The 26,222-nt window shown below is 44.3% G+C and overlaps 1 protein-coding gene across 3 annotated transcripts; it reads right to left on the minus strand.

Annotated features, from left to right (window-relative positions):
- Positions 1-267: 267 nt before the first annotated feature.
- Positions 268-16,430, minus strand: KCTD20 (potassium channel tetramerization domain containing 20). 3 transcript variants are annotated; one of them, XM_074163313.1, is made up of 8 exons: positions 16,420-16,430; positions 9,213-9,410; positions 7,747-8,028; positions 6,788-6,890; positions 6,124-6,244; positions 4,778-4,975; positions 4,191-4,301; positions 268-3,627 (listed from the first exon to the last, which is right to left on the minus strand). In XM_074163313.1, the coding sequence occupies exons 1-8, from the start codon at positions 16,428-16,430 to the stop codon at positions 3,335-3,337; spliced, it is 1,317 nt and encodes a 438-aa protein (XP_074019414.1). In that variant the 3' UTR covers positions 268-3,334. The 3 variants fall into 3 exon arrangements, with proteins under 3 accessions (XP_074019414.1, XP_074019416.1, XP_074019417.1); XM_074163315.1 differs by having other exon boundaries at positions 7,747-8,020; positions 9,211-9,410; XM_074163316.1 differs by lacking the exons at positions 9,213-9,410; positions 16,420-16,430 and adding an exon at positions 8,825-9,014 and having other exon boundaries at positions 7,747-8,020.
- Between the last annotated feature and the right edge of the window lie 9,792 nt (positions 16,431-26,222).

Here is a 26,222-nt window from a genome sequence, read left to right on the forward strand (position 1 = left end):
TGGGGGTCAAGTAGTGTTGTCTCATACCTGGGCTATGTGGTGCTTTTAGAACATCACAGCACCGAGACGGTGAACGTCGAGGTCCTCTCTGTGCGGCTGCTGCACCGGTTCCCTGCCAAATCAACCAGGTTCTATTTGATGCGAAACTATTTCTAAGGTTTTGGGGTCACCTTATGAAGCAAGGAGAAAGTCTTCTAGCAATCCAGCCCCTGCCCATTCTTCTGCTCCACGTTTAAAACACCTTAAAAGAGCCAAACAAGTCATGTATAATTTATAATTTAATACAGAAAAGAAACCATACATCTGTAGTTCATACACACACCGGGTAACACTTCGGTATATCTAGAGTAAGACAAAACTTCATCTTGTACCTCAACAGTAGGTGACAATGACAGAAGGAGGAAAAGCAAATACATACTTCTTCAATTTGATGTAGTGTTCTAATGGAACTTACTCTACTAAAAAAAATAATCCCGATTCATTTTTAATTACTTGGGAAAGCCAAAGTACTGTGGCTTTTTGGAGTGATAAAAACTGCATGGAAATCATGGAAGCCAGATACCTCCATCCCATGCCGAAGGTCCAGCTGATGACACAGGGTATCAAAAACATCCTCCAAGGCATTTGACAGTCTCTATCCCTCGGGCAATGGCTGGTTGCAGTGAAGTGCCTGGGCTCACCATTTCTAATGAACTGGCGAAATCGTTCAAGAGGCCCAGATAACACTGGGCTCAGGGACAGACTCTGGTGGGATTTATTTTGGCTGAAGGTGGTACTCTGCTGTCAAATCCCATAAGGTGCCATCAATCCAAGCTGGACAGGGCTTTGAACAACCTGGTCTGGTGGGAGGTGTCCCTGCCCAGGGCAGGGGGTGGGACTGGCTGGGCTTTAAGGTCCCTTCCAACCCAAACCATTCTGTGATTCATGTAAGATGTTCAGTATCTGATGCCTGGACACAGCCCTGTAGGGTCACACTCAACAACATGCACGTTCAAGTCCTTAGAGCAGCACTTGAGTAGACTCCGATTCCAAGTCAGCTGGTCAATACCAACACACATTTACTTAAAACTTACGTTGCTGTAAAAATAAACACACACACACAAATAATCCATAGGGCTGGGGGGGTGAGTTCCATCACTGCTGGGGGGGGGGACAGTCTCACCAGCGCCTTTGCTTGACTTGCGGGAGTGGCAATGGCTCGTTACCAAGGCAGGGAATGGGTTTGGTCTGGCCCTTCGCTGGAAGGTTAATGGTCCGTATTGTCTTCCTTTCTCTACTACAAAAATAGAAATTCCTCTCGAGCAATAATGGAAAGGGATTGCACACACCACCTCTGTGCAGATACTGAAGGACACTTCTCTAAACTGATCCAACGACATGCAGGGAGGATTTTTCAAAAGTAATCAGGTGGAGCTGGGCATCTGAACCCTGGGACTCTCAGCAAGTCCTGAAGCACTTTTGGAAATCTTCCCATAGGCACTTATAAAAAGAAGAAATCTATTTGCTGCACTTAGGAAAGAAGCTAAGAACAGAAACACTGCAAATAACAGAACCTGCATCCATACAAATGGGAACTTAATCTATCAGGAGAGATTTACATCTATCTTGGCAGAGATTTTGTTACTCTTCACTAAAACAAAACTTATAAACCTTCAGGATAATTTGTGATTGATATCGACACGTTCCTTACACTGAGCAAAACCCTCATTATTAGCAGCAGAACAGTAACAGCCATCTTCAATGCTAAATCTACCACACACTTTGCAGACAGATGGAGAATAATAAAAATTTTCTTGATGATGCAACCCTGACAACAAAGGATCAAACCTTCTGGGAGCAGACTGATGCCTACCTCTATTTTACTACGTATAACCAGGTAACTCAATGCCTACGTGTTCCAGGTTTCAACAGCAAGAGGAGAACTGACCTGAACTTAGCTTTGCAAAGGAGCTCCCTCCCTCTATTTCTTTTCGAATGGCTTTCAGCTTTACTTTGCACCAGCACCACGTTTAAGTAACTCACTTTGGGCACGTAAAACCTCTACATCAGAAACGTGAGCTCACCAGGGGGGTTAAGGAAGCCTAAGGGTAACTCCACGCTGCAGGAACTGGACCAGTTAATACAACAAACCGAGCTAAACCAGCCTGGAGTGTGTCTATATTTACAGTCACAACTCTGTTGGCCCCGAATCCAAACTGAGCAGAGCCTTAACCACAGACTAGGATAATATATTCCGAGCAGCAAAGGAGAGCTGTTCCCAGGTACCTGTATTTTTTGCTACTGAAGGCTGGTCTACTATTGGCATTTCTTACCTGCCTGACAGCAAACTGGTCCAGTCAGTTCCAAATTGGGAAGAAAAAGGCTGACCTTTTAAAGCTGCAACAGTAGAGTGCTCCTTGGAGAGTCTACAGGAATTTTGACTGACTAAGGCTGATGAGACCACGGGTTTTACTCAGGTAGTAAACTGTCTGTACTGGGAGCTCCTCCACTGGCTTTTAGTGTCTTAGCAGGGGGACGGAGACAAGTGGAAGTCTTTGGCATGCACAGTCACCTCTAGAAAGCTGCTTACATCTATTAGGCTACTAAACAGATTTACTTTGTTGGTAAAATATCAACTAGAGTCTCTTCTGTTTTGCTTTCTCCTTCCACATGATCTACTCGTTTTACTGAACAGACAACATCCCTAAAAACAGTGATTCCATCTTACGGAGAAGTATAGATGGGAAATTCTTGTGAACAGGCAGATGCTTCCTACGGAACTAGTTTGTCCTTCCCCAGAACATCCGCACGATGCACAGCCCGGTGCCAGCCTAAGCAGATTCCTCCACGCTCAGGATTTTGCCTTCATTTCTCCACACTCAGGGTTTTGCTGTCACAACTGTGCTACATTTCTGCTGGTTGATGAGAGAGTATCATCTGTCCCGCTTTGATGTTGAGTCCTTTGTAACCGATTATCACGAAAGCAAAGCTAGTGCCTAACGGTAAAGGAAAGCTTTGTTTTGACAGGCCCAGAATTTCCTCTCTCATGTCAAACAAGACGTTTCTGAATACTGCTGTTCTTCTTTCTAGAAGTTTAGGTAAAATATTCAGCACCCACCAGTCTGGAAGCCTTTGTAGTAGAAACAAACAGCATCATTTTTCTTTTTGTTTGAGGAGATGTTGCTTTTGATTGCACAATTAGATTATGGAGTGTGGCTCTTTATTAACATGCTTGAAATATGACAACGTAGTAAGAACAGAAAGCACCTTGGCAGGAGTCTGTGTTCCATCCCCTGGGATGAAACTACGCTGAGACGTTCCCACATCAAGCAGGACTTTCCACCCTGAGCCACGACTAATCGGGTAGATCGTTAACAGCCATTTGGGAGAAGGGAGCGTTTAGCCTGTCCAGTTCATCTACTTGTGGGGGGTGATGCATTATAACCTCATGGTCCTCTGAAACGTCATCACCCACAGTGACCAGGTTTGTTAGAGATTTGCTCCGAACGCACTGGAAATCAACGTGACGGCTTTTGCCTTCTTCCTTTTCCCACGACATCTGGATGAACGGGCGTTGAACGTAGTTGTATATCACCTCTGACCGGCCACCGGGCCTCCTCTTCACCTTCTCCTTACAGGTGGGGTACCCTGAAACCACAGCCAGCTGGTCAGTCGCACAACACATACGGGATTTGCGCAAAAGGACAAGAGGATCCCAGAAAAACAGCCAGGCAGGAGCGATTATGGGAACAGGGAGGGAATTTGTGGACAACTGCTCACATTCCACATTACTGGCTTGCTTTCTTTTCCCCTGTGTGTAGCCACAGGATCAACGGCTGCAACAAACAGCTACTATAAAACTCTGAGTCTCCCAGGACAGAGCATGACATTCTCTAAGCTCCCCAAGGGAATGCTCGGATCAGCAGGTGGAAACGTTTGACTCCTGTTTCCTGTTTACTCGGTTATAAACTGACCTTGCTGGTACATGTTACATATCTTTCATTTTCCCTTAACTTTTAAGCATCCCGGCCAATTTCAGTGTAATATGATAGAGGTGAAGGAACATGCCCAGCTTCTACTAGTTTTGTAAAAATAAATGCCTAGCAAAACACAGAGCAAAACAGGAAATGCCTTGAGTCCAGAGGAAACCAGGCTTTACTGACCATGGAGTCACCTGTTTTAGAATTTCCTTTGTTGAAGAAATGCTTTACCTTCAATGCCAATGCGAATATTTTTCAGGCCCCGTTCCTTTAACACAGCTTTTGCGACATCGCGGTTCTCAATATACTTGAAGAATCTGTACAGCTTGGAACTGTAAAGGACTTGAGAAAGAAAAAGGGCAATTAGAATCTACAAAGAGGGACCTTCTCCCCATTTTTGACATGCACAGCTGTGGGGATGCCAAAAGCCTGGTCTGGTTTCCAAGAACTACTTCAGGTGCCTGTTCTCATCACTGGGATGAGTGATGAGAACTTCCCTGGTGGGAGGGCAGCGATGGGTGGTCTGGATAGAATGGGTGGTGCTGGGTGTGTAAAGCAAAGGGCATTCACTCACTGGGGAGGCAGGAAAAGGCTGAGGCAGGAATGAAAAGGCAAAGATGCAGTGAGTGGTGTCAGACCACAGTTCTAACCAGGCATCCCACCTCTAGGAGCGGCCAGTTCAGAAAGAAGGTACAAAACAGAACTCTCTGTGCCAGCGTCTCTTCCTGGAGGAAGATGGCTCTTTGGGCAACAGGTCCGGCCACGCGTCTGGGTGGTCACTAAACACAGAGCCAGGAGCCCCAGCGCAGTGCCCTTACTTTGCGAGTACTCCTCTCCCATCGGCGGTGGGTGATCTTCATCCCAGTCTACGGTGTCTTCATCCGTCAGCACGACGATATGGCATTCGCGTTCCCCTTTCCTGGCGCTGTCCACCATGATGGGCAGAATCAGCTCCTCCAGGTAACTGTCAAACTGCTTGTGAGCACCATCGTTGGAAAGCTCGTGTAACAGAGCGCCTAATGAGACAAAAATCATATGATGAGCTTTTTTACATGCTATGAAAATGTGTCTCAGCTCTACACTTTGCAGATACATCCAAGAGCACAGCCTGCAGTCTGCTTTAGACAAACTCCTTCACATATGTTCAGTATCCAGCTCCAGCATTGGCAAAATCAGATATATGAGACTGCATTTCAAATGGGATGCAAATTGCACTGTAGAACCACTATATTACCATTAAAAAACCACCAAGGCCCAATCAACACAGTGAAGCGGTAACAGACTGAATAATTAATTCATAATTATTAAAGGTCCCTTCCAACCTAGACGATTCAATGATTCTATGATGGTTTTTTTATCAGGGTTAGGTTGATGGTTGGACTAGATGATCTTAAAGGTCCCTTCCAACCCAGACGATTCAATGATTCAATGATAATGATACTAAACTTAAATTTCCAGCAACATCCTGGGAGTTGGACTAGATGATCTAAATGGTCCCTTCCAACTCTAAAAAAAAATTCAGTGAAACCTCTGTCCTTGAAATCATATTTTCTGACTTCTCTGTGATCACTCGCCGGAGGACGGGCTAGGGAATTCCACCCAAGGCCTGAGCCACGACACCACATGCCCCATTTCAGCTTTCAGTATCATTAGTATATTCACAGACTTGCCTGTGTTAAAAGTACCTTTTTTTGGCCAGCATATCCACCAAAAAAGCTGCTCCCAATCAGATCCCTTTGTGAATAGGAACTAATACGTTCCAACCTTGGTGTCTTCAATTCCTGCTCTGCTCATCATCCATCAGCTTAAATTATTCACGATTCTCTGGTACATTTTAGATAGGAGTTATAACCCTGCTTTTAGCTTTCATTTTGCCTGGCTGTAACAGCAGCTCTTCTTCTCAGCCTCTGTTACAAGAGGAAACTAGAATTTTGACAATTTCAATTTGCTTTTTTGAGCAAGATGCCTGCATTCCGCGGGATTCAATCACACTTCACTGATGCAGCAAAAAAAGAAGCTGTTTAAATGCAACACATATATGAGTCCTGGTGGAGTCTGTATCTTCACACTTAAAGTACACAATTAAGAAATGCACTGAACCAGGATCAGAGCACTCAACACCATGCAGATGATCTCCTAAAAGCTGATTTCTCTCCATACTTACTTAAATCTTGACATTTGATTGTGTTGAAATCAAAGTTTATGCAGAGGTAATCACATGTGTCTCGAAGGTCTGGGATGGAAATCCCATCGGGGCAGTTAATGATTCCAGTTTTGTAATAATCCTGCAAACAAAAGGACAGTTTTTGGAGAGAAAAAATAAGAATAGCTTGGCCCCTGATCGTTTTTAATTAGTTCTTTGTTTTGTTAAGCAACATTTGAAAGTCAAGGAGGCTATATATAGCTCTGTGAACAGTCAGAACCAGCCACGCTTGTCCGAGAATCTACGTCTCTCTGCAGATTCTCTCGGGTCTGATAAACGGTGAGCTCCAATTAAAACTTTTCCCATGACACAGGGTTTCATAACATCTCACGTGCAATGAGCATTTATATGTACCCAGAAGGTCAGGACACAGCTCAGGAACTACAATGGCACGACATGAGAAAGGTAAAAGGGAACAGGAGCAAATATCTGAAATGACGACTCATACCAAAGTCTATTATATTTTCTTTTTTTTTTTTTTTTAAATCACAATGCAAAACAGTAATAAAAGAACATGTCCCAGGGGGTGTGCAGCTGCCTGGGAGACGGCTCAGTTTTGCACGTGACAAACAGATTGGAAAAAAACAAGAAAAAAAAAAACAACAATCTGCAAAGATCTCCTTACCAGCACGGTCCGGAACACAGCCGAGCTAATTCCTTCTGCGATTTCATATTCTCCCTTTTCATTTGGCCTGGTGAAATTATATTCTCTTCCTGGTCCAAACATTCTGAACAGATAAAAATCTATGTAAGTGCAGACAAACACTTAAATGCACTAATTTTAATTTCAGAGACCAAGAGGTGCACTGAGGTTAAACCAAACCAGCAGTGATACATATATACAGTAATTTGAAACCTATATTTCAGTCACTTACACAGTAAATAAGCACAGGAGCTGTCTCCGAGTCCTCCTATAGCAGGACTCTGTCTGTCGCTATGGCTACGGTACTGTATGGAACAACTGCAGCTTAAAGGAACAGATCATTCAACCCTGGGTCAGAAAATACCCTGGCAATAAAGCCCTTTCACCGAGGCTACGCACGATAACCACCGCCTGCCTTTTGATCCCGTTTTACACACCGACCCGTGCAAGGGTCAGTGACCCAACGGAGCCTGTCTCCCTGCGGTCAGAGAGGGGTCAAAGTGCTGGCAATATAAAAATTGAGTGTTTCTTGTTGCATCAATAGGTTCCAGGGAGCTCAGTAACTTCTCTTATGGGAGAGGATCATAAGATAACAGCAGCAGGGGGATGGAGCATTATCGTTTTCCCCATTCTGGAAGGGAATTTATCAGCTGTGAGCAGATGTACTTCTTACAAACAAGGTAAATACTCGGAGAAAAGGCAAAACCAGACCATGTCCTAAAAGTGCACACTGTTTGAAGGGAGAACGTTATCTAGAGAACTACCAACTCTACATCTGGTCTTACCTTCAAGGCCTCACTCATGGCCAAGTACTGAATGAGGCCAACCACACTTCACTTGTGTGAACACATGAGGTCACAAGACAATAATTAGGGGTTTGCTCCATTTTAGCAAACATTTGACCCCCTTGAGGTATCTTGTAAACGGTGGAAATGACCCACCTTCCCAGCATAGTATCAGGGTGAGCCGTGAAAATCTGTGGATTCACTGCAAAGCGAGTGCCATCGACCACAAGCGTCACTTTCTCTGGAGCCACCGTTTGTGGATTGATGTTTGAAGACAGAGCGCAGCATCCATGACGTTCCTGGGTATTAAAATATTCTGACTGTCTCTTATTTCCATCTTGAAAATGACAGTTGTGCGTGTCTTCAGGAGGAGACAACATGCTACTGATCTGGGGAGTTACTGGACAAGCAGCGTGTCGGCATTCAGAATCTAAACCCGAGAGAGAGAAATAAATATTGCAAGGGTAAGATACAATTTAATAGAATGGTTTGGGTTGGAAGGAACCTTAAAGATCATCAAGTTCCAATCCCCCTGCCCTGGGCAGGGACACCTCCCACCACACCAGGTTACTCCAAGCCCCCTCCAACCTGCCCTTGAACCCCTCCAGGGATGGGGCAGCCACAGCTTCTCGGGGCAACCTGGGCCAGGCTCTCACCACCCTCACAGCAAAGAAGTTCTTCCCCACATCTCAGCTCAATCTCCCCTCTTCCAGTGTCAAACCCTTCCCCCTCCTCCTATGGCTCCCCTCCCTGATCCAGAGTCCCTCCCCAGCTTTCCTGGAGCCCCTTTAGGGACTGGAAGGGGCTCCAAGGTCTCCCTGGAGCCTTCTCTTTTCCAGGCTGAACCCCCCCTACTCTCTCAGCCTGTCCTCACAGCAGAGGGGCTCCAGCCCTCCCAGCATCTCCATGGCCTCCTCTGGACCCGCTCCAACAATTCCAATAATTTACTGAAAAATATAAGTTCCTAGTAACAGTTTCTACTGTAATGAGAAAACTGAGTCATACAATAACGAAGCAATATCCGTAACTATCAGGGTAATGTTATATGACATAAAAATTAAACTTCATTTTCAAATTGAGCCAGTGGTTGGATTTTGGATGAAACATTTCCTGATGAACTGTGATGCTTAATACTCCTTGTTAAAGCGAGATGGATTCAGTGTGTAAAGAGCAGGAGCATAGGAATTAGACAAGGCCAGAGCTACAGACACAGATGCCCAGCACTGACACCTACTTTGGCAGGCAGCTGGAGCCGAAGTTCACACCGTGCCAGAGGAGGTTTAACCCAGCAGCGCTTGGTGCCTGGTCCATGGTGGGCACCCAGCTCAGCAGGACTCTCCAGTTGCTTTCAGTTTATCTGTTTGGGGACAGCCTCTCAGGAGGAGCTGCACGTTGCCTGGCCAGGCCATACCCATGTGACGATGCTGCCAAGACAGCAAAACCCTAAACTCTGCTGTGGCCCTTTGTCCTTTACACCAGCCTGGCCAAGGCAGGGTGCAGACATTCTGCACTCCCCAGGACAAACTGCCCGGGGACGCTGGAATTTTTCCAAAACATAGCACCCTGCAATAAAAAATATCTCCCTTAAAGGCTACTATAAGGTAAAGACATTATCCTTACCCTCAGTCCTGGGACCTGCAGCAGGGGTATGACCTCCAAGCGCCACATTACTTTCTTCTGACTCATGGATCGCTGCAGTTCTGTTTTCCACAGAGCAACTGGACTCCGGATTTCTTGACCAGTCTGTCCCACCAGCACAGTTAACATTCATGCTGGGCCTCCGTGATGTCAGGAGTTGGTTGCGTTTCCTGAGAGAAGAGCTGGAAGAGAAAATATCGGGTTGGTAATTTTGGAAGAAACTCCCAAGCAATGAAGCTCAAATCCCTGTATCTGGTACCGCAAAGTCTCTTGGGCTCAAAAGGCTTTCCTTCAGATACTTCACTGGGCTTCAGAGAGGCTTATGATGCTAGTTATGTCCCTACACTAACCTAGGAAGAGGAAAATAAAAGGTATTAAAGTAACCAGGGGTCTATTTCATCTATAAACCTTTGCTTTTTTAAAAGTGAGTCTAAAGCTGCTGATGTCTTTCAATCACGTGTGTGTTGCTGCGAACCCCCTCCCAGCAGTTGCCTGATCTCCAGGCCACTAGAGCCCTTTAAAAATGTTTACACGTCTCTTGATTCCCAGCCCTGGCAAAATGAGCTGTGGAACACAGTGACAGCCCCAAAATACAACATTTTCCCAGTTACCAGCTCCGGCATTGCCTCTGAACCACTCTGAGGTTTGACCAGGAGGTTCCCTGCTCCCAGTGATTGCTTTTTTTTGGGTCTTCCTTCTTGATTTATCACCACCTCCTGTCATATAGTGCTCACCCCAGTGTTTAACCCACTATAGTCCTACGGAAATACTCATATCACACAGAACAGCCTCGACGGCAGCCCTACACCCATCCCACCCTGGCTCAGCCCGATACTCACTGCTTTAACCAACGCCCTCCAAATCTTAAATATTCTTTTGGCACAAGCAGAGACACATCTTTTATTTTTGCTCTTTGGCCATTTCACTCTGAAGTGAAATTCTTTTCCCCTGTTCCCATCTTTAAGACTCGCTTCATTCCACTCCTTTATATTTTCTAACAGATTTCTTTTGCTGTCTCTTTCCCTCACTCTCTCTGGCATCTATTTTGCCCTGCTATTGCCTTGGACAAGAACCAGCTCTCCTTTCTTGGCCTTAAGTGTTTTCCTTTCACTCTCTCAAACATAAAACACCAATTTCCTCATTAATGAATTTTCCCAATTTCCCTCCTGCAGAACAATTGTCCTGTGTCTTTTTCTTGGCAGAATTAAGACTTCCAGGGCCTGCGGGTGCCATCTCTAAAGCACGGCAGAACACTGGCATGGTCAGATACAAACCAGATAAAATACAGCACTAATAAAACAAAACAAAACAAAAAAGCCAACTAAGAGTTGGCGAGTTTTCTGGTCAGGACCTGCTGAGGATGAAGACCTTAATGAGCAGTTCAGTGGTGGGTTTCAAGCCCGTCGTTACTGGCAGGCGGTGTAAGCATTTCATTCTTAATTAGAAATTTGAAAAAAGGAATAACAATTCCTTCCTCTCCATCTGTAGAAGTGAAACCAAGTTGGCAGCATTATTATAACTGTATATTTTTAGAATATCTGTTGCTCGCGCATCATGTGACATTCATCAGAAGGAAGGTTTTTTGGCAATGGGAAAGCCATGTGAAAAGCTACTGTGTTCGTTCTTTTTTGAAAGGCTCTGCCTGGTAGAACAGCAGCGAGGAGCCAACGAGGGTCATCTTGGTTCCGGCAGACTTAACAGAGCATGGCCACGCACCTCTCCTGTCCCCAGCCACCCAGCGCTGGCCGGGGCCATCATCACAACCGCAGAAAACTCCCTCTCCCGATACTTTCCAGGGTGTTTCCCTGGGACCCACTGCCAAACATCCAGCCCTGCTGATAATCAGTCAGGCCAGGCTAACATTATTTTCCTGGCTTCTGTCCTCTCTTGGCATGCCCAAATCCTACACATTATGTCAGCAGAATTAAGGCAAATGAGTAAGGATTGCTTTAGCACATCTGGTTGGTACAATAAATACTCAAACTAGTCATTTAACATGACAAATAAATTGCAATCTCACATACAACCCAGTAGGGAAACCAGTACATAAAGACTTCAGAAGGCCACACTCATGCCCGACCAGCTTACAAATGTCCTGGCTTCCTTTCATGCCTCGGATCAAGGTGAACTACCCGTGGTGAGAATGAATACCTATAAATAATAATTAGCACTATTCACCTTCAAAGCTTTTTACAAATATTAACTGCTCCTTGCTCCTGAGAGCCCTGGGAAGCACTGCAGGGAAGTCTTTTATGAGAGAAAACAGGGACAGACATACTCTTCAGGCCCAGCCCCACTAACCCGGTGTTACAGTGACTTTTCGCACGTTCACGGCTCACACTCCCTGGCCGTGCAGCACACACAGGGAGTGCAGCAGCACAAACACCAACAGGTTTCCTTCTGAGGTCTATTTCCATGCACGTTTCTACCCTTCGGAGAGCATAAGTTGGCCCGTTCCACAGAATTGATCACAAGCAGCAAACAAACACCTGAATTTCTAAGCTCGCTTCTCAATAACTCGTTTGTACGCTCAGATCCTGAAGGACCAGGCAGGGACCACCCCGCAGAGGAGCTGAAGACTCACGGCTTGTGGACAGGTGGATTTTGGGAACCGGGAACTCATGAACATCAAAAGCCCGCTGTCAGGTTCAGCACTAAAGATCAGAGAAAGGGCTCCTAAACAGGTTGTGATTTATTTTTCAGTATCACAGTCCAAAAATCAAAATCCACATCTCACTCTGGCCGTTGTTTTTGCCCAGATTGGAGCAAGTAGGTGCCTCCTCACTCCAGAACACGCAACTGAACAAGCATCTCTGTTCTCCAAACCACGTGCTGATGGTCACGGTCAACTCATCTGTATTTGAACTTGTTTAGAGCCAAGATTTTTGTTGAGAGAATAATATAGAAGTGATATTTAAGTGGTGGTTTTTGGTTTTTTTTTTTTTTTTTAAACACAAGCGGGAAACTAAGTTTTATTTAGCAATGCATCTTTGGCACAAACAATTCATGTTACAAACCTCTTGTCGAGTTAAAAGAGGCTGATCCTTGTTGTATGTAATTCTTAAGACAGAAAGAAGTTTACTGGAATGTAAAAAGGCTGGGATGGTCTTCAGCACGTTATCCTTCCCCACCCTAACGAATCTGAGGCACATCCAAACCCACTTCCCGAGGTACACACTTCTCACCCAGCTACTGGAAGGAGCTGAATGGTTTAACTGGTACAGAGAAACATAAACAGAAGCAAAACTCAACTACAGTAACGTGGCCAGCAGAGACAAAAAAACGTTTAGATGCAGGACATTTTATTAAGCAAAAGATAACGGAAGCACCAGTACTGACTTGCTGGTTTCTAGCTTTTTATTGTATTACTTACTCCTTATCCTTACCATTGGGATTTTTTTTTTAATGAGCCATTACAGAATAGTTTAGGTATCAAGTTTGCAGATGTTCACCAAAACGTCAAAGAAAAACCATGAAAAGCCGAGCTGTCAAAATCCATTGAAGAGAAAAGCCCTTTACTGTAACATCTGTCAGCTTTTGCATTGCTTCCCTGTCATCTGGCATGACAAGAAGGAAGTCAGAAGAGAGTAAAAATAGTAGATGTGAGTAACCTCATTTCACCAGTCATTTGCCAATGGCAAAGAACGACCAGCACGTCGAACGAGTGAATCAGATGCTTAGCAATCTTCCCCTCTTCCTAAACCACAGCGTAACCGCCGTGACTTAAATAAAACTCCAAACAACTCATTTTTAAGGTGACAACACTCCTTTAAATCTACAAAAACATTCCCATGCACAATTATTCTCAGAAATATGAGCAAGCAGGAAACACGCATATGCAGGGTGTGCCTGACCTAAATTCTACAGTCTACTACTTTAGGACAAGACGGATTTTTAATATAATTGCACACCTTTCAAACGAAATTTAGCCTTGCTTTAATTTCTTAAAAGATATCCTTGGAACATAAAAAACAGACAGATAAATTAGCAATGATTGAATTCCTCCTCTGAAGAGAAAAAGGGAAATCTCACAGGGTTAAGATAAATAAACGAGAAGCATTTCCTGTCCCTAAGGATTAACGAATCAGTCCTGGGTAGGTCTGAGCCACCCTGGGGAGGGCAGCTCAGAGACACCCAACCAGGAGAGATCCACCGGCCAAGGCTTTGCAGGACTCACCACTCACACTCATCCTCTCTCACCTGGTCTGCTCTTGGGCAGACCTTGCTATGAAAAAAATATCATATTGGCAAGTAGGCAGCAATCCAACTTTCTAATTTACATAAAAACTACTTGCCGTTCATCATCAGATGCATACTTTCCCGGAAAGAGGGAGGAAAGTATAAAAAACCCATGCTGCTTGTCAGCTCAGCGGTAATAAAAATTCCCCAGTCGCAGGGAAGCATTCCAGAGGGCTGCACAGAATGAGAGTAATCCAACCATTAAGAAGAAAAGCAGAAAGCAAAACTTTCTTCTCTATTAAAGATTGAGAACAGATATGGGGGTCTCATTCTGTAAATATGAAGGAAAACAGCAGGTTTGAATTTGCATGAAGGAGTCTGGAGTCAAACCCGAGGAATTTCGGCCCCAGCAGTTCATTCCCACACCTTTAACTTGGGAGTCCCTGAAGATTTTAAAAAATAAAATGGAAAAAGTATGGAAAGGAAACAGCACAGAAGGGCACTGGAAAATAACCTACCAGGCTGTGCCTGCTCTAGTCTTGACTGAGCTTCCCATCCTATGCTCTGCTTTGTTCCCTTCTGTAATCCCACTAAGAGGAAAAACCAGCACCATTAGGAAACTGGAAAATACAAAATAAGTATTAAAATACAAAATAAGTATTAAAACTGCCTATCAAACCACATCTTCAGTATAAATCGTATAAAACTCTTCTAGAGTTTAAAGTGCAAGAAGCTGCCTTTCCTTTTACAAGTTGCTTGGAGTAAACACAAGCCTATCGCAATTCTTTATTTACTCAATAATAAAAGTGAGCGATGGGCCCACATCGTCAGGATTGCCCAGTTTGCAATGGAAGAAAGGTACTCCTAAAGCAACGACATATCTGGCTTTTAAATCCTACTCCCTGCTTTTGGCCAAATCCTACCGTCTTTAAACATCTTAAGATTCACAGGGGCTCTCAGTCATTAGCAGGTGGTTTGTTGTGGTTTTGTTGTTTATTTTTTAAATAATTTTTCCAGTTGTCAAGTACAAATGTGGTTCCTCACTTACTATTTCTCTTTTAAGCAGAAGACTTGTCTAGAAGATCAGTTTTTATCCTCTTCCAGAAGGTGAAGGGCCATGTGTGAGGTCTCACATGGGCAGAGAAGTTGGTGTCACCAGGTTGCCCTGGGCAAGGGGACCTCCTGGCACAAGGGCCTGAGCCCTGAGCACTGTCCTGTGTCACTGAATCAAAGAAAGGATGCTCAAGGCAATGTAAGATGTGGCAGAGCTGAGGTTGGCTACTCACTTTCACCTGTAGATACACCTGTACCACGGGAGAACACGAGTGCATTCACCCAAACCGCATCAGATAGAAAATCTACCTGGAGCCTTTAATATGCTTTTCTCATTCCTACTAATGATCCTCGCTTCATTTTCTGCTACAGACACGAACAAAGCAGACAGCAAAAGGGTGATTTATAGGTTGAACCAGCACAGGCACATCACAAAAGGCTTCTCCCTTGTTATGGCCTTGTTATATGTTAAACTATTAATATCCAGAGGATTCCTTTTCCATCTGGCTTCGAAATATAGATGGAAAATAATGTCCAGCAGGACTGATGCAACGCAGGACAGCCTGCAAATCCTGGCAAGAGACAGCAAGAAGTCTGATGAAATGCTCGATTGTTTTCCCCTATTCTGCGCATAGTGCTTCACTGTTCCCAAAGTTTATAGGCTTACTCCTTTACTCCACTCTTAACAAAAATCCACTGTTTCTACAAATGCAATTCAAACCTACAGTCGGCAGGATGGTTTTAATAGTTTAATGGTGCACATCCACACTGCGATTTGAGAGCCAGCGCCTGGTTTACGCGCCGAGAGCATCATTTCTTTTGCCAACCTATAATCGCCAAGACTAATATATGCAGAAAACTTGTTGAGATTTATTAACTTGAAGTATCTTCTCCAAAATAGGCAAGTTCTACCGTGGCAGCCTCATCAACTGGAACAGATGAAGTGCATCCAACAATGTCCTGTCACTGGGTGCCTCAGAAGGGAACATTTCTGACTAAGGCAACAGGTTAGTGCTTTTCTAGGGCTATTTCTGCCCCATGAGGCTCAAAGGTACCAGTGTTAAAGAGCACAACCAAGCAGCCTATAAAAGCTATTTCCACTATTCACACTATGGAGTTTAAGACAGTCATCGGAAAAATTATAGTCCTTATATTTGATCCTCGTAAAGAGCTTAACATTATAGTAATGGCAGCTTTGCTAGAGCTATCTGATTAAATATCAGTCAGCAATTTAAATAAAGCTGCCCACGCCAATATAGAATATATACCTCCTTTCTAGGCAGAAGGATGGAGGATGCAGATCTTGCCAGGGTAAGGGCAAAAAACCCTGGTGAAAGATGAGCTGTTGCAAATATAAACAGGATCTTCTTCTCTAGAGACAGGAAAAACAAATGGTCCCCTGCTAAAATACAGAATACTGAGCTAAAGAAAGTTTTAAGCCAGGTGACAGCTATGAGTTACACTTTGTCTTCACCTGTGTTAGATTAAGCTACAAATACTGCTGTAAAAATCTTCAACAGAAGCAACAGCAGCAGCCAAGAGTTTTGCCCTGTATTCTCTGTTCCACTGTTTTCTACAAAACTACTTTCAAAGCTTTCAGAAAAAAACCCCATGTTTTAACAAAGCATAAAACCATGACCTACCTTAAGCCTTTGCATTTTAAAATGCTATTTTTTTCCCCCTCAATTTTTCTTCTTTGGCAGTTAAATCTAACTTGGTTTCAAAATTCACACCAATTCCTACATCTACACTACCAGAAGCCAAACTTCTCAATTATAAACTATATCTAAAAAAGCATTAGGAAAACAGTATTTCTGAGAAGGCTCTAACCCCAAATCCCATGGACCCGCCACGATTGGAACTTCTGAACAGAAATAATCACCCCCATTTCCTCCTGCAACTCCAGAGCAAACCCTCTGCCTAGCCCCCCCCTCGCAAACACCCCCGCTCCTTACTTACTGGCGACTCATGTGTTCCCAGCGCTACCGGCACCAGTATCCCCAAATCCTGCTGTACTGGAGGGAAGCACTAAGTCCCGGCAGAGCTTCGGAGTTTAAACTGTCAGTGCAGCCATGGGCACTCCCCCAAAGCCCAGTGCCTGATTCATGTAAATATTTCACTTTAAAAGTCCTCCCCCCACCCTCCCAGCTGATTCATGAATAGAAAAATCTGTAGGGTAACAACTGGCTTTATTTTAAGCCTCCTGTTTTCAGCAAAGCTCCCCCCCAACAGTCTCTCTCCCCAGATGCCTGGTTGAGCCTGTTTTTGCAGGAAGCACATGGTAGAAAAGGCACAGTTTTATTAAACCCTCGATGCCACATGGTTCAATACAGCCCTGCCACTCACCTGCCACCCAGCCCTTACCCAGGCAGAGAGGAATTAGCCACCAGAATCTCTGAATACGTCCCCAACCATGTGCATACAGATTCCCGAGTCCAGAAGACCTTGGACTTGGGCCCAAACAAACGTACAGTAACTGAGGATAAAATTAGTTATTTCGATACGTTAATTCCTCTCAAGATGCATTGCTAATGAGCCCAAATAAGTGTATTCTTCCCTCCAAGCTGGGGTGCCTCTGCACAGCATTATGCATTTATGGCACCTGGAAATGTTTCCCTCCATCAGTTCAGACAATAAATCAATCTACTGTTTTTCTTAATGCTCTCCCCTAAGATGTATCTTGATTGCTCAGAGACTGCTCCAAACACCATTTCACCGAACAACAGAACTAAATATATCACGTATCATCAATAATATATTGTTTTTAATCGCAAATGGAAGCTGAAGAAGTAGGAAACTATTTTCATCATGACTCACGCCAGTGATAAAGAGTGTGTGTGTGTGTGTGTACTGTCAAGTTTTAAAGTCTGATCATTACACAGCACCTGATGAAGGAAAGATGCCTTACAAGGTATCTTACTTAAAAACAACCCAATCGATCCAGTTAATAAAAACAAGTTGTCACTAATTTACTAACTCATGTTTGTTCTGTACATACAAGGTACTGCAAACACTTTTGGTTTGGGGGCAAGCTTTTAACTCTTTAATACCCAATTATCTGTCCAAATACAGGTGCAATAAATCACCTGCAGCTTGTTAAGGACGTTGGGGGGATGTAAAGAAAGAGTAACAGCTTTTGATCACTGAGGTCTATTGTCCGAAACCGGGTGAGATGGGTCACATTCATTTGGGACAATGAAAACTCCACACAGAGGACATGATGCTCGAGATCAAGGCAGCTTGTTGCACCTTCAAAGCATACAGTAAAGCATTCACCCCAAAAATCAGCGAGGAGGAGACAGCAGGGTACAAATTAACACTTCAGCTCACACCTGAGGGGCTGAACAACCCGTAACCCTCCTGTCTCCTTCACCACAGTGGCCTCAGGAGAGCCAGAAACTGCAGACAGTATCTGAAGCCCAGGAGCCACCATCACCTGCAATTGTGACCTGCAGAGCAGGGTCCCACCACCACCCTCCAGCACCGTAAAGGATAAACGATGCTGTTTGCTTTTGGCATAACAACTACCCGGCGTGGACCCTCTCGAGATGTGGATCGGTGCATTAAGAACCAGTGTATATTGAAATACACAATGGCTTTAACACAAGCAGATTATTTTACGGCAGAACGTCGGTTGAGAGACTATTCAGACAGAAATAAATCCTCTCTTCGCTTACTGAGCTTTTAGTTTCCTACAAAAAGTTGGGTTGATGTTTCTCACCCGTAGCAAAAAGCACCCACTTGCTTTGACTCTTATTTTAGAGAGGCTGCGAGTGGCTTAAAACTCCACCTTCCTTCATTGGAAGGGATCCCAACAAGTAACTGCTAACTCATTCCCAGCTCATCTGCTACAACTCCAACTGCCATTCATTTTTAACCAATTGCACAGCAGCAACTTGAAAAAGACTCACAATAGATGGCAGATTTTTGAAAGTTGAATGCGGTTAGAGTAGCTATTCAAAAGAGATTTCAGAGTAACAGAGCATACAGTATTAAAAAAAACCCAACCAACAACCAGGAAAGCTGCATATTGATTAATGAAACATAATTAAATTTGAAAGTAAATATTCCAGCTTGTCTGTACTGCAGTGAGGAGCTCAGTGCTTGCTGATGGACCCAAATAAGCTCTGATTACCTACAACCCTGCCTGTTTCGGGGCCTGGGGGGCTGTGCGAGGGGGCTGGGAATGGGAAGCACCCTGCAAACCAGCCCCCCCACCCGCAGCACTGGGCCCTGGTGCTCAGGCCAGCGATGGAAGGTCCAGGAGGAAGGACCAGTGTGGAAGAGCAGGAGCAGGCTTGGCAGAACTCAAGTGCCATAACCCAGCTGGGGAGAGCTTTACCTAACTCTGGCCAGAGACGGGCTGGCAGGGGGTCCCTGCCAAGAAGCTAATCTGGCATCCCCATGGGGCACTGCCCTATCTCACCACAGCACTCAGCAGGGCAAGGCACTGGAAACCAGTTGAGATAAAGGCAGCAAAGCTCCAGCTGTCCCCTCCGCTGGGCTGGAGTACTCCCTACGAGCAGGGGCACAAGCAAAGAGAAGACCATCAGCGTTCACCGTAGAAACAAGGGAGTTCTCCCAATCAAGCAAGTTGTTTAACTCACATTAAAATACAGTCAATAACAAAAAGCAAAACAAACACAAGGCCTACCCTTTCAGAGCTACTAGTAAACTCTGCATGTAACAGTACAGTAATCCGAAACCAAAATAAACAGGAAAGTTTTATTTAGCACAACTGTAGCTCTTTGGGAAAGCACATCTTGATTTATTTTTAGGGAGGCGAGAGCAGGGGCTAAAATTTCAGGTAGGTAAAGCCAAGCAGCAGCACTCTGTCAATTTATGTCAGCGGAGAACTCGATACCTTATTTTCAAGAACTGAATAACATCTTGCTCAAGATTTCAAAATAACTAAGGTTTACGATGGTACGTTGGCAAGACACCCCTGGCTTTGTTTACACGTCTGGATAAATATTTTACATGTCAAGCATAGTTATAACACTTTCTAAGAATATTCTGTTACATTCTTTCTTATGTGACTAATAATTCTTTCACAAAAATATTTGGCTAGTGTCGTGTTTCAGCAAAATTAGCCAGGAACTGGAGCCATATTTTGTAGGACTTAAAAAAAAAAAAAAGGGAAAATACCACGAAGAAAAATACAAAATTGAAAAAGCTGAGATGATGCCTATTTCAACACACATAATGAGGTGTTCGTGCAGAGGAAAGGTGCCCATTTGGGCACTGAATAAGGTCGCTCTTGAAAGTGGAAAGTTCTAAAATTGCACTGTATTCCAGAACAGTCCACTCCAGTTCCTTTTTAATTTGACGAGCAAGAAACCCATCAATATTCTAGCCAAAACTGCAGCTGGCTTTGTGAGTGTTTATCTCAAAGACAGCAAGCAAAAGAAAGGCTAGGATTTTTAAAAAATTATTTATTTCAAGGGAACAATCTTCAAAGCCTGTCCTTGTGAGGAATATTCAACTCCTCTGCTGAATAATGCAAGAGATTCACAAAGAAATTAGCATATTCCAGTAGTGGAGCTTATGCATGATTTTAATAATTCCTTAACAAGAAGATAGGTCTTACTGCATCGCCTGCTAATTAAAGGGCTTATTAATGTACAAAGAAGCTCTCTCTAACCTTAGGATTTCACCTCAATCCCAATGAGACGTGACCAAAACTGTGACATTTCAGAGCACGTGGCCTGCGTGAAATGAGTTTGTTATTTCCAACACAGCAGTCAATGAGACAAGACACTTCCAAGAAACCACCGTCACCCAGTGAACCTCTTGGTGATAAACCTGGACCAAACCTCATGGGGGCAGGAGTCTCAGCACACCCAACGCACACCTAACACCAGTGGGTGAACCTTCTTCCAGCACGAGGGTGCTGGGACGCTCATGATGCTGGGAGGGCTGGAGCCCCTCTGCTGTGAGGACAGGCTGAGAGAGCTGGGGGGGTTCAGCCTGGAAAAGAGAAGGCTCCGGGGAGACCTTCCAGCCCCTTCCAGTCCCTAAAGGGGCTCCAGGAAAGCTGGGGAGGGACTCTGGATCAGGGAGGGGAGCCACAGGAGGAGGGGGAAGGGTTTGACACTGAAAGAGGGGAGATTGAGCTGAGATCTCAGGAAGAACTTCTTTGCTGTGAGGGTGGTGAGAGCCTGGCCCAGGTTGCCCAGAGAAGCTGTGGCTGCCCCATCCCTGGAGGGGTTCAAGGGCAGGTTGGAGGGGGCTTGGAGCAACCTGGTGTGGTGGGAGGTGTCCCTGCCCAGGGCAGGAGGATTGGAACTTGATGATCTTTAAGGTCCCTTCCAACCCAAACCATTCCAGGATTCTATGACTGTCAGGGCTCCAGCTGCTCCAGGGATAAGTGAAGCCTTTAAGTCTCAGGGCTGTCAATCTGGCTGGCCCAAGTTCACAGGAGGTTTTGTTTTGAATTGTTATTTTTAATTCAGCTGTGACAGGCTCCTAATTAAAGATAGCGCTAAGTGTCTGCACCACACAGGGTGAGAGACTGGAGGAGAGTCTATTTTCTGCATTAATAATAGTTTCATCTCTCAGAAATGCAATAATTCTACTCTGCAAGTGGTGAAATGGCATTTCCCATAAACGTCCACAACACCTTTAAAATGGTCTTGGAATGACTTAACAGCAGAAAGTGAAGACAGATACAGATGCCACAGCCACAGTACATTAATCAATTCTCTGAAAACAATTGAAGAGTTTCAAAAACAGCTTTTAAAAGGAGAGGCTCACCCCATGATCTTGGCAAAGAACATTTTGTAATAGGGACATTTGACAGACAGGGTACCATTTAAATATAGCACAGCCCTAATGCACTAAGCTCTTCACAGCTTTATAATTAACAGTAAACAGAAATCCAGTTTCCCCCTTGCTCACCCAACACAGGGTAACAGACATAATTAGACTGGTTTCACTTCAGTATCTTGCGCAGCACATTCAAAACCAGCTGTTTATCGCCGCTGCTCCAGCCTGACAGCAAAACTGCACGTCCACGCACTTCCTCACTACGGAATAGGTTCATTTAGGTATTTTTGAGAGCACCCCATCGTACGGCCCTACGAGGGGACGACCATCCCCAGGAGGCTGGGAGAAATGACGCAGGGTTGAGTCACAGCAACCTGTTCATACCACCAAACAGCAGCCAGAACAGCCCGTCCAACCACAGCTCACCCGTACCCGAAAACGGACAGGTTGCTGCAGGGAGGGGGGCAGAGACACCTGCTCAGGCCTCGTTACAGGATGGGAAACGGGGGACTATTCTGGGAGGTGACAATGAGGAAGCTCCTCTCCCACCTGCTGCTCACACACGCCCAAGAAGTGAGCACCATCGATATTTTCCTCCATTAGTGCAGCATCCACATCAATGGTTTTCGATCATATTCGAAAAGAAGGTTTAAAATTGCTGTGCAGTATAGATTAATCCAGAGATAAGCAGGGTTAAGGGTAAAATCTAAAACCTGTCTAGTCCAAAATGACGCAAACGTTAGCTAATTTACACACCGTAAGAACAGATCTCATAGAAACCAGAGATTAGAAAAAACTTGAGGTTTTGAGGTATATTGAAACTAAACCATTTCACAAATATACCTCAATCATCTGATTTGAAGATCACTGAGTAATCTTAAGATTTTTCTTATTTGTAACTCAGTCTGTCTGACAGGAAAAAGAACAAAATAGATCCTGTAGGAAACAGCCTGCAGAAGAAAAAAACATTGTGCTCATATAAAAAAAGATTGTGCTCATATTTAGTAGAGAAACGTCATAGATCATAGAATGGTTAGAGCTGGAAGGGATCTTAAAGATCACTGAGTTCCAAACCCCCTGCAGGGACACCTCCTGATGTAACAAATCAAATTGTAACAGCAAAGCAGCACTTAATAAAAATTGAATAGTCTAGATTTCTTTTCTTTTCCTTAGTTGGCCTCCTGAATAAAGTTACAAGAAATAAGGCAAATGTTTTGAAATTTTCCAAAGACTCCTTCCCAACACATGCAGTAAAGTCTTTTTCTAAAAAGACCGTATTTGTATAAAAGGCCTTTGCTATCGTAAACTTCCATCTCCTGGGCCTGTATCAGTCACTAACACCTGACGAAGGGCAGCCTTCTCCAAAAGCATTAGACTACGAGGAGGTCTGCAAGTGCCTGTCTGAATATTTATATCAATGGATTAGGGAACTCATTCATAACCACCAACTGCTGCAGCAGATAACATTGCAGACAGACGTAACCTCTTCCACGGCCAGAGATTACACAACGTCATGATTTTTAATCCACTCACCCAGAGGAAGAAGAAATTAGCTGGCTTTCACGTACGTTAAAGCTTCCTGATTATGTTTTCCTCCGTTACTGGTTCCAGTTATGCTGAACCAGCAGATGATATGAACCACACAGGATCAGGGAGACTTGTAAAACCCACCCAGCTAATTTCCAGTCCTACTAAAATCTCTGTTGCTGGGGCCGGGAACAGTTCCTCTCTCCCTGCCTTTTCCCCTGCTCACCTCCTTTGTGGACCTTTCACTCCAGTTCCTTCCTGAGCAAGAACTCAGTCATTCAAGTTATAAAACATATCACTTAAGAGAAAAATAATGATAATTATTATTAAACTGAGAAAAATCACCGAAGTTGGGGTACAGGCTTAATCAAGACCATTAACAGGACATTCTACAGCATCATGTGGACTCACAGATTAATTTGAGGAGAGGTGACTGGCTGTTGCCCCAGCAGAGCGAGCCACAGGGCCAGGCTCCAGGAGATCAGGCCACACTTTCTAGACCCAAAACTATATTTACTGAGGAAACCCTTTCTTTTATTAAATACGGCCTCGCTATTTTTGCCTGCCTAATCGATTTTTCCAAGCGATGTTGTCAAAACTTTACGTACAAGAAGCGTTATCAGGCAGCAGCGATCACTAATTATTACACAGCGTTTCTTACTGCTGTCACAAGAGCAGGCTGCCACCGGACTCGCACGTCCTCGCACCGCTCCGTTGTGATGAGCATTAGGCACAAGGTTCAGATCTGCTGGTTTTATGGCTGCCAAGCTCCACTTCCTTCTGAAAACTTTCTGATTCAATGGACTAAACTATTACATCCCAACACAGGGGTCAGGGACGTAGCGCTATTCTATGAGCACTACTTGGTAGCTGCATTCAGTTCCCAGTTCTTTTAATTCACGCTTTTGCCACTGAAAGTATGACTAATAAATTTTAATCCATATTATTTGTCCACACATTGCAAAACCAGACCTGACGCACACGCAGCTCTGCTCTCATTTCTCTATCTTTATTCAATTTCCCCTCAATCCTCTTTTTTTTCCCCCCCCGCTTCTTTTGGCTATTTCAGTATTGGATCCCAGGTAGTATTTTATTCTCAGAGTAAATTGCTGACTAGTTCTCTAGTCACTCTGACAGTGGGGCACATACAACCTGTTCCAATTCACAGTTCACAAGGGTATTACTGTATTTGCCTGTTCAGTAGCAAAACCGATGCAGTTACTGATCATTCCCACACTCAGGAGCAATCCATGGATTAACACCAGTTTTTAATAGCTGCACGTAACACATTTGAGGTTGTTCTGAGGGCAAAAGCCAGGGATAAAGCAATTCCAGCCACTGCAGACAAAATTACTGCACGTTGAACTCCAGGGACTACAGCCCATGGTCAATGCCCCTTCTAAGACTAACAGCCATTGATTTTATTTCTCAATTTCGGGCTTGTGCTCACGGAACAGCTGTCCTTCAAAAGTCCCAGCCCCCTTTTGTGCTCTGACAAGCAGAGCCAAAAAATACACAGGCCAGAATGCGGTCTGGGCTCAGGTCAGAGGCCACATTCCGACCACAAATTAGAACTTGAACAAGAGAAGGGAGGAAAAAGTGCCACAGAAGCTGATGAAACGAGACAGAGGGAAGGCAAATCCCAGGACTTGAGTCACTTACATTATTTCCCCGTAACAGACTCCTGAAACGCATTCACCCGAAGGCCCACTTTGCTCTGCCTTTGTGGTTCTGCTCCGCTACAACCCAGCATGGTTTGGGTCACCAGGCAGATAAAGTGGGGCTGCACAAGACACGCTTAAGCGCTTCCTATTTACCCTGGAGCACAGGGGGTTGGATGCATCTCACCTGAGCCACCTGGATTACGAGTCCCAGCTCCTCTACACAAACACCAGTAAGCAACAAGCAGCAGAAGGCGATTCAGCTCCTCAAAATGCAGATGGGATCAGTCAGGGTTATGGGACAGAAGCTAAAATTTGGGAATGTTGGAATCAGAGGGGATGTCGGGCTCGGAAACCTGAAATCAGAGCAAGTTACATCAGCAGTCTGGCCAAGTCCCCCCAAAAACTGATCCTCTAGTTAAATTTACATTCTATTGAACAATTCATTTAAAAATCAGGATATCCTTTAGACAGCTGACATGGCCTTTATCAGCAGGCACCAAGTCAGCATTTTTCCTGTAAAGAAAGAACTAGTTATCCACACACTCCTCTGGGATCCCTAAGCAAAAGGCAGCAGACCCAGAGTCCATTCCCAAGCTAAAGTTTTAGGGAGACTCATTTTGTATTTATTAACCAGGATTTTGCTTTCTAGTAGGAGGAAGAGTTTCTGACACCAGCTTTGGCAAGAACATGGAACTAAGAGAGACTGCAGGGGTACGTGCTGTTTCTGGCAGCTCTGAAAGTCTCCTTTCATAAGTTATGCCGCTGCTGAGTCGGCCCGTCATCATGCAGTGACTTTCGTAACAGGACTGCAACTTTGTGATGCAATTATTAATACAACCCCACTGCTGCCTACTGCTTGGCCAATATTCCTTTATGATCACAGCTTTTGGCAAAAGGGGACAAAGGTGTTGTTAATTGCTACATAGCACTGAAGTCTTAGAGCAAATTCATCACAAAGGGTGAAGTATTATTTACTTTTCTCTACACCCAAATTTTCTACTTAAGGGTTTTCAGGTATTTAAAGTGGAGTTAATAGCATTATTTTTAAACAGTATTATACTCTGCTTCCTCTGACTACGCTGCTATACTGAGAACTAAACACTTGGCTGCCTGTCACGGGCACATGGAACGAGTTCAAGACAAGGTCGAGTGACAAACACATCGTAGCACGCCCCAAACTTTGCGCTGAAAGCGTCAACTAATAAAACCAGAGATGACTCTCACTTCTCATGACCTGTAAAGACAGACTGAATGGCCACACAAAAAAAAGATGTCACAATATCCTAAACAGAGAACCCAAAGCAGATGGTTATGAAACCTCTTGGATTTGGAGAAGGCAAGACTGAACATGCCAGGACATGAAGGCACCTCAAAAAGACTGAGGGAAGATCAGATTTATGATCGAATCAGCTAAAGGAAGAGGGTTTCTCTAGTCTGATGGTTGAAAATACTTTGGGGAAGGAAACAAAGATTACTGCTGTGTATAGCTCAGGTAAGGCTACCTTTGGAACACAGAAAAATAAGGTATAATATTGAGTAATTTTATACTGGACACATCCATGTGGATCTTAGATGTTACACTTCTGTTATCACAATTATGACCAGTGATGAGGCTTCCTGTTTTTGAGGCTCTGGAATTATGGTCTTACCTTCCACTTAAAGAAGGTAAAAAACCTGTCACAAAACCTTTCCAGGAAATAAAAAACCATGCACTAAAACCATGAACAAAACCCCCAAACCCCAACCACCTTCGCTGCCTGCAGGTCCGTGCAATCAATCTACCTCAAACAGCTCTGATGTATT

This window comes from Numenius arquata, chromosome 24, assembly GCF_964106895.1.
Source record: "Numenius arquata chromosome 24, bNumArq3.hap1.1, whole genome shotgun sequence".
NCBI lineage: Eukaryota > Metazoa > Chordata > Aves > Charadriiformes > Scolopacidae > Numenius > Numenius arquata.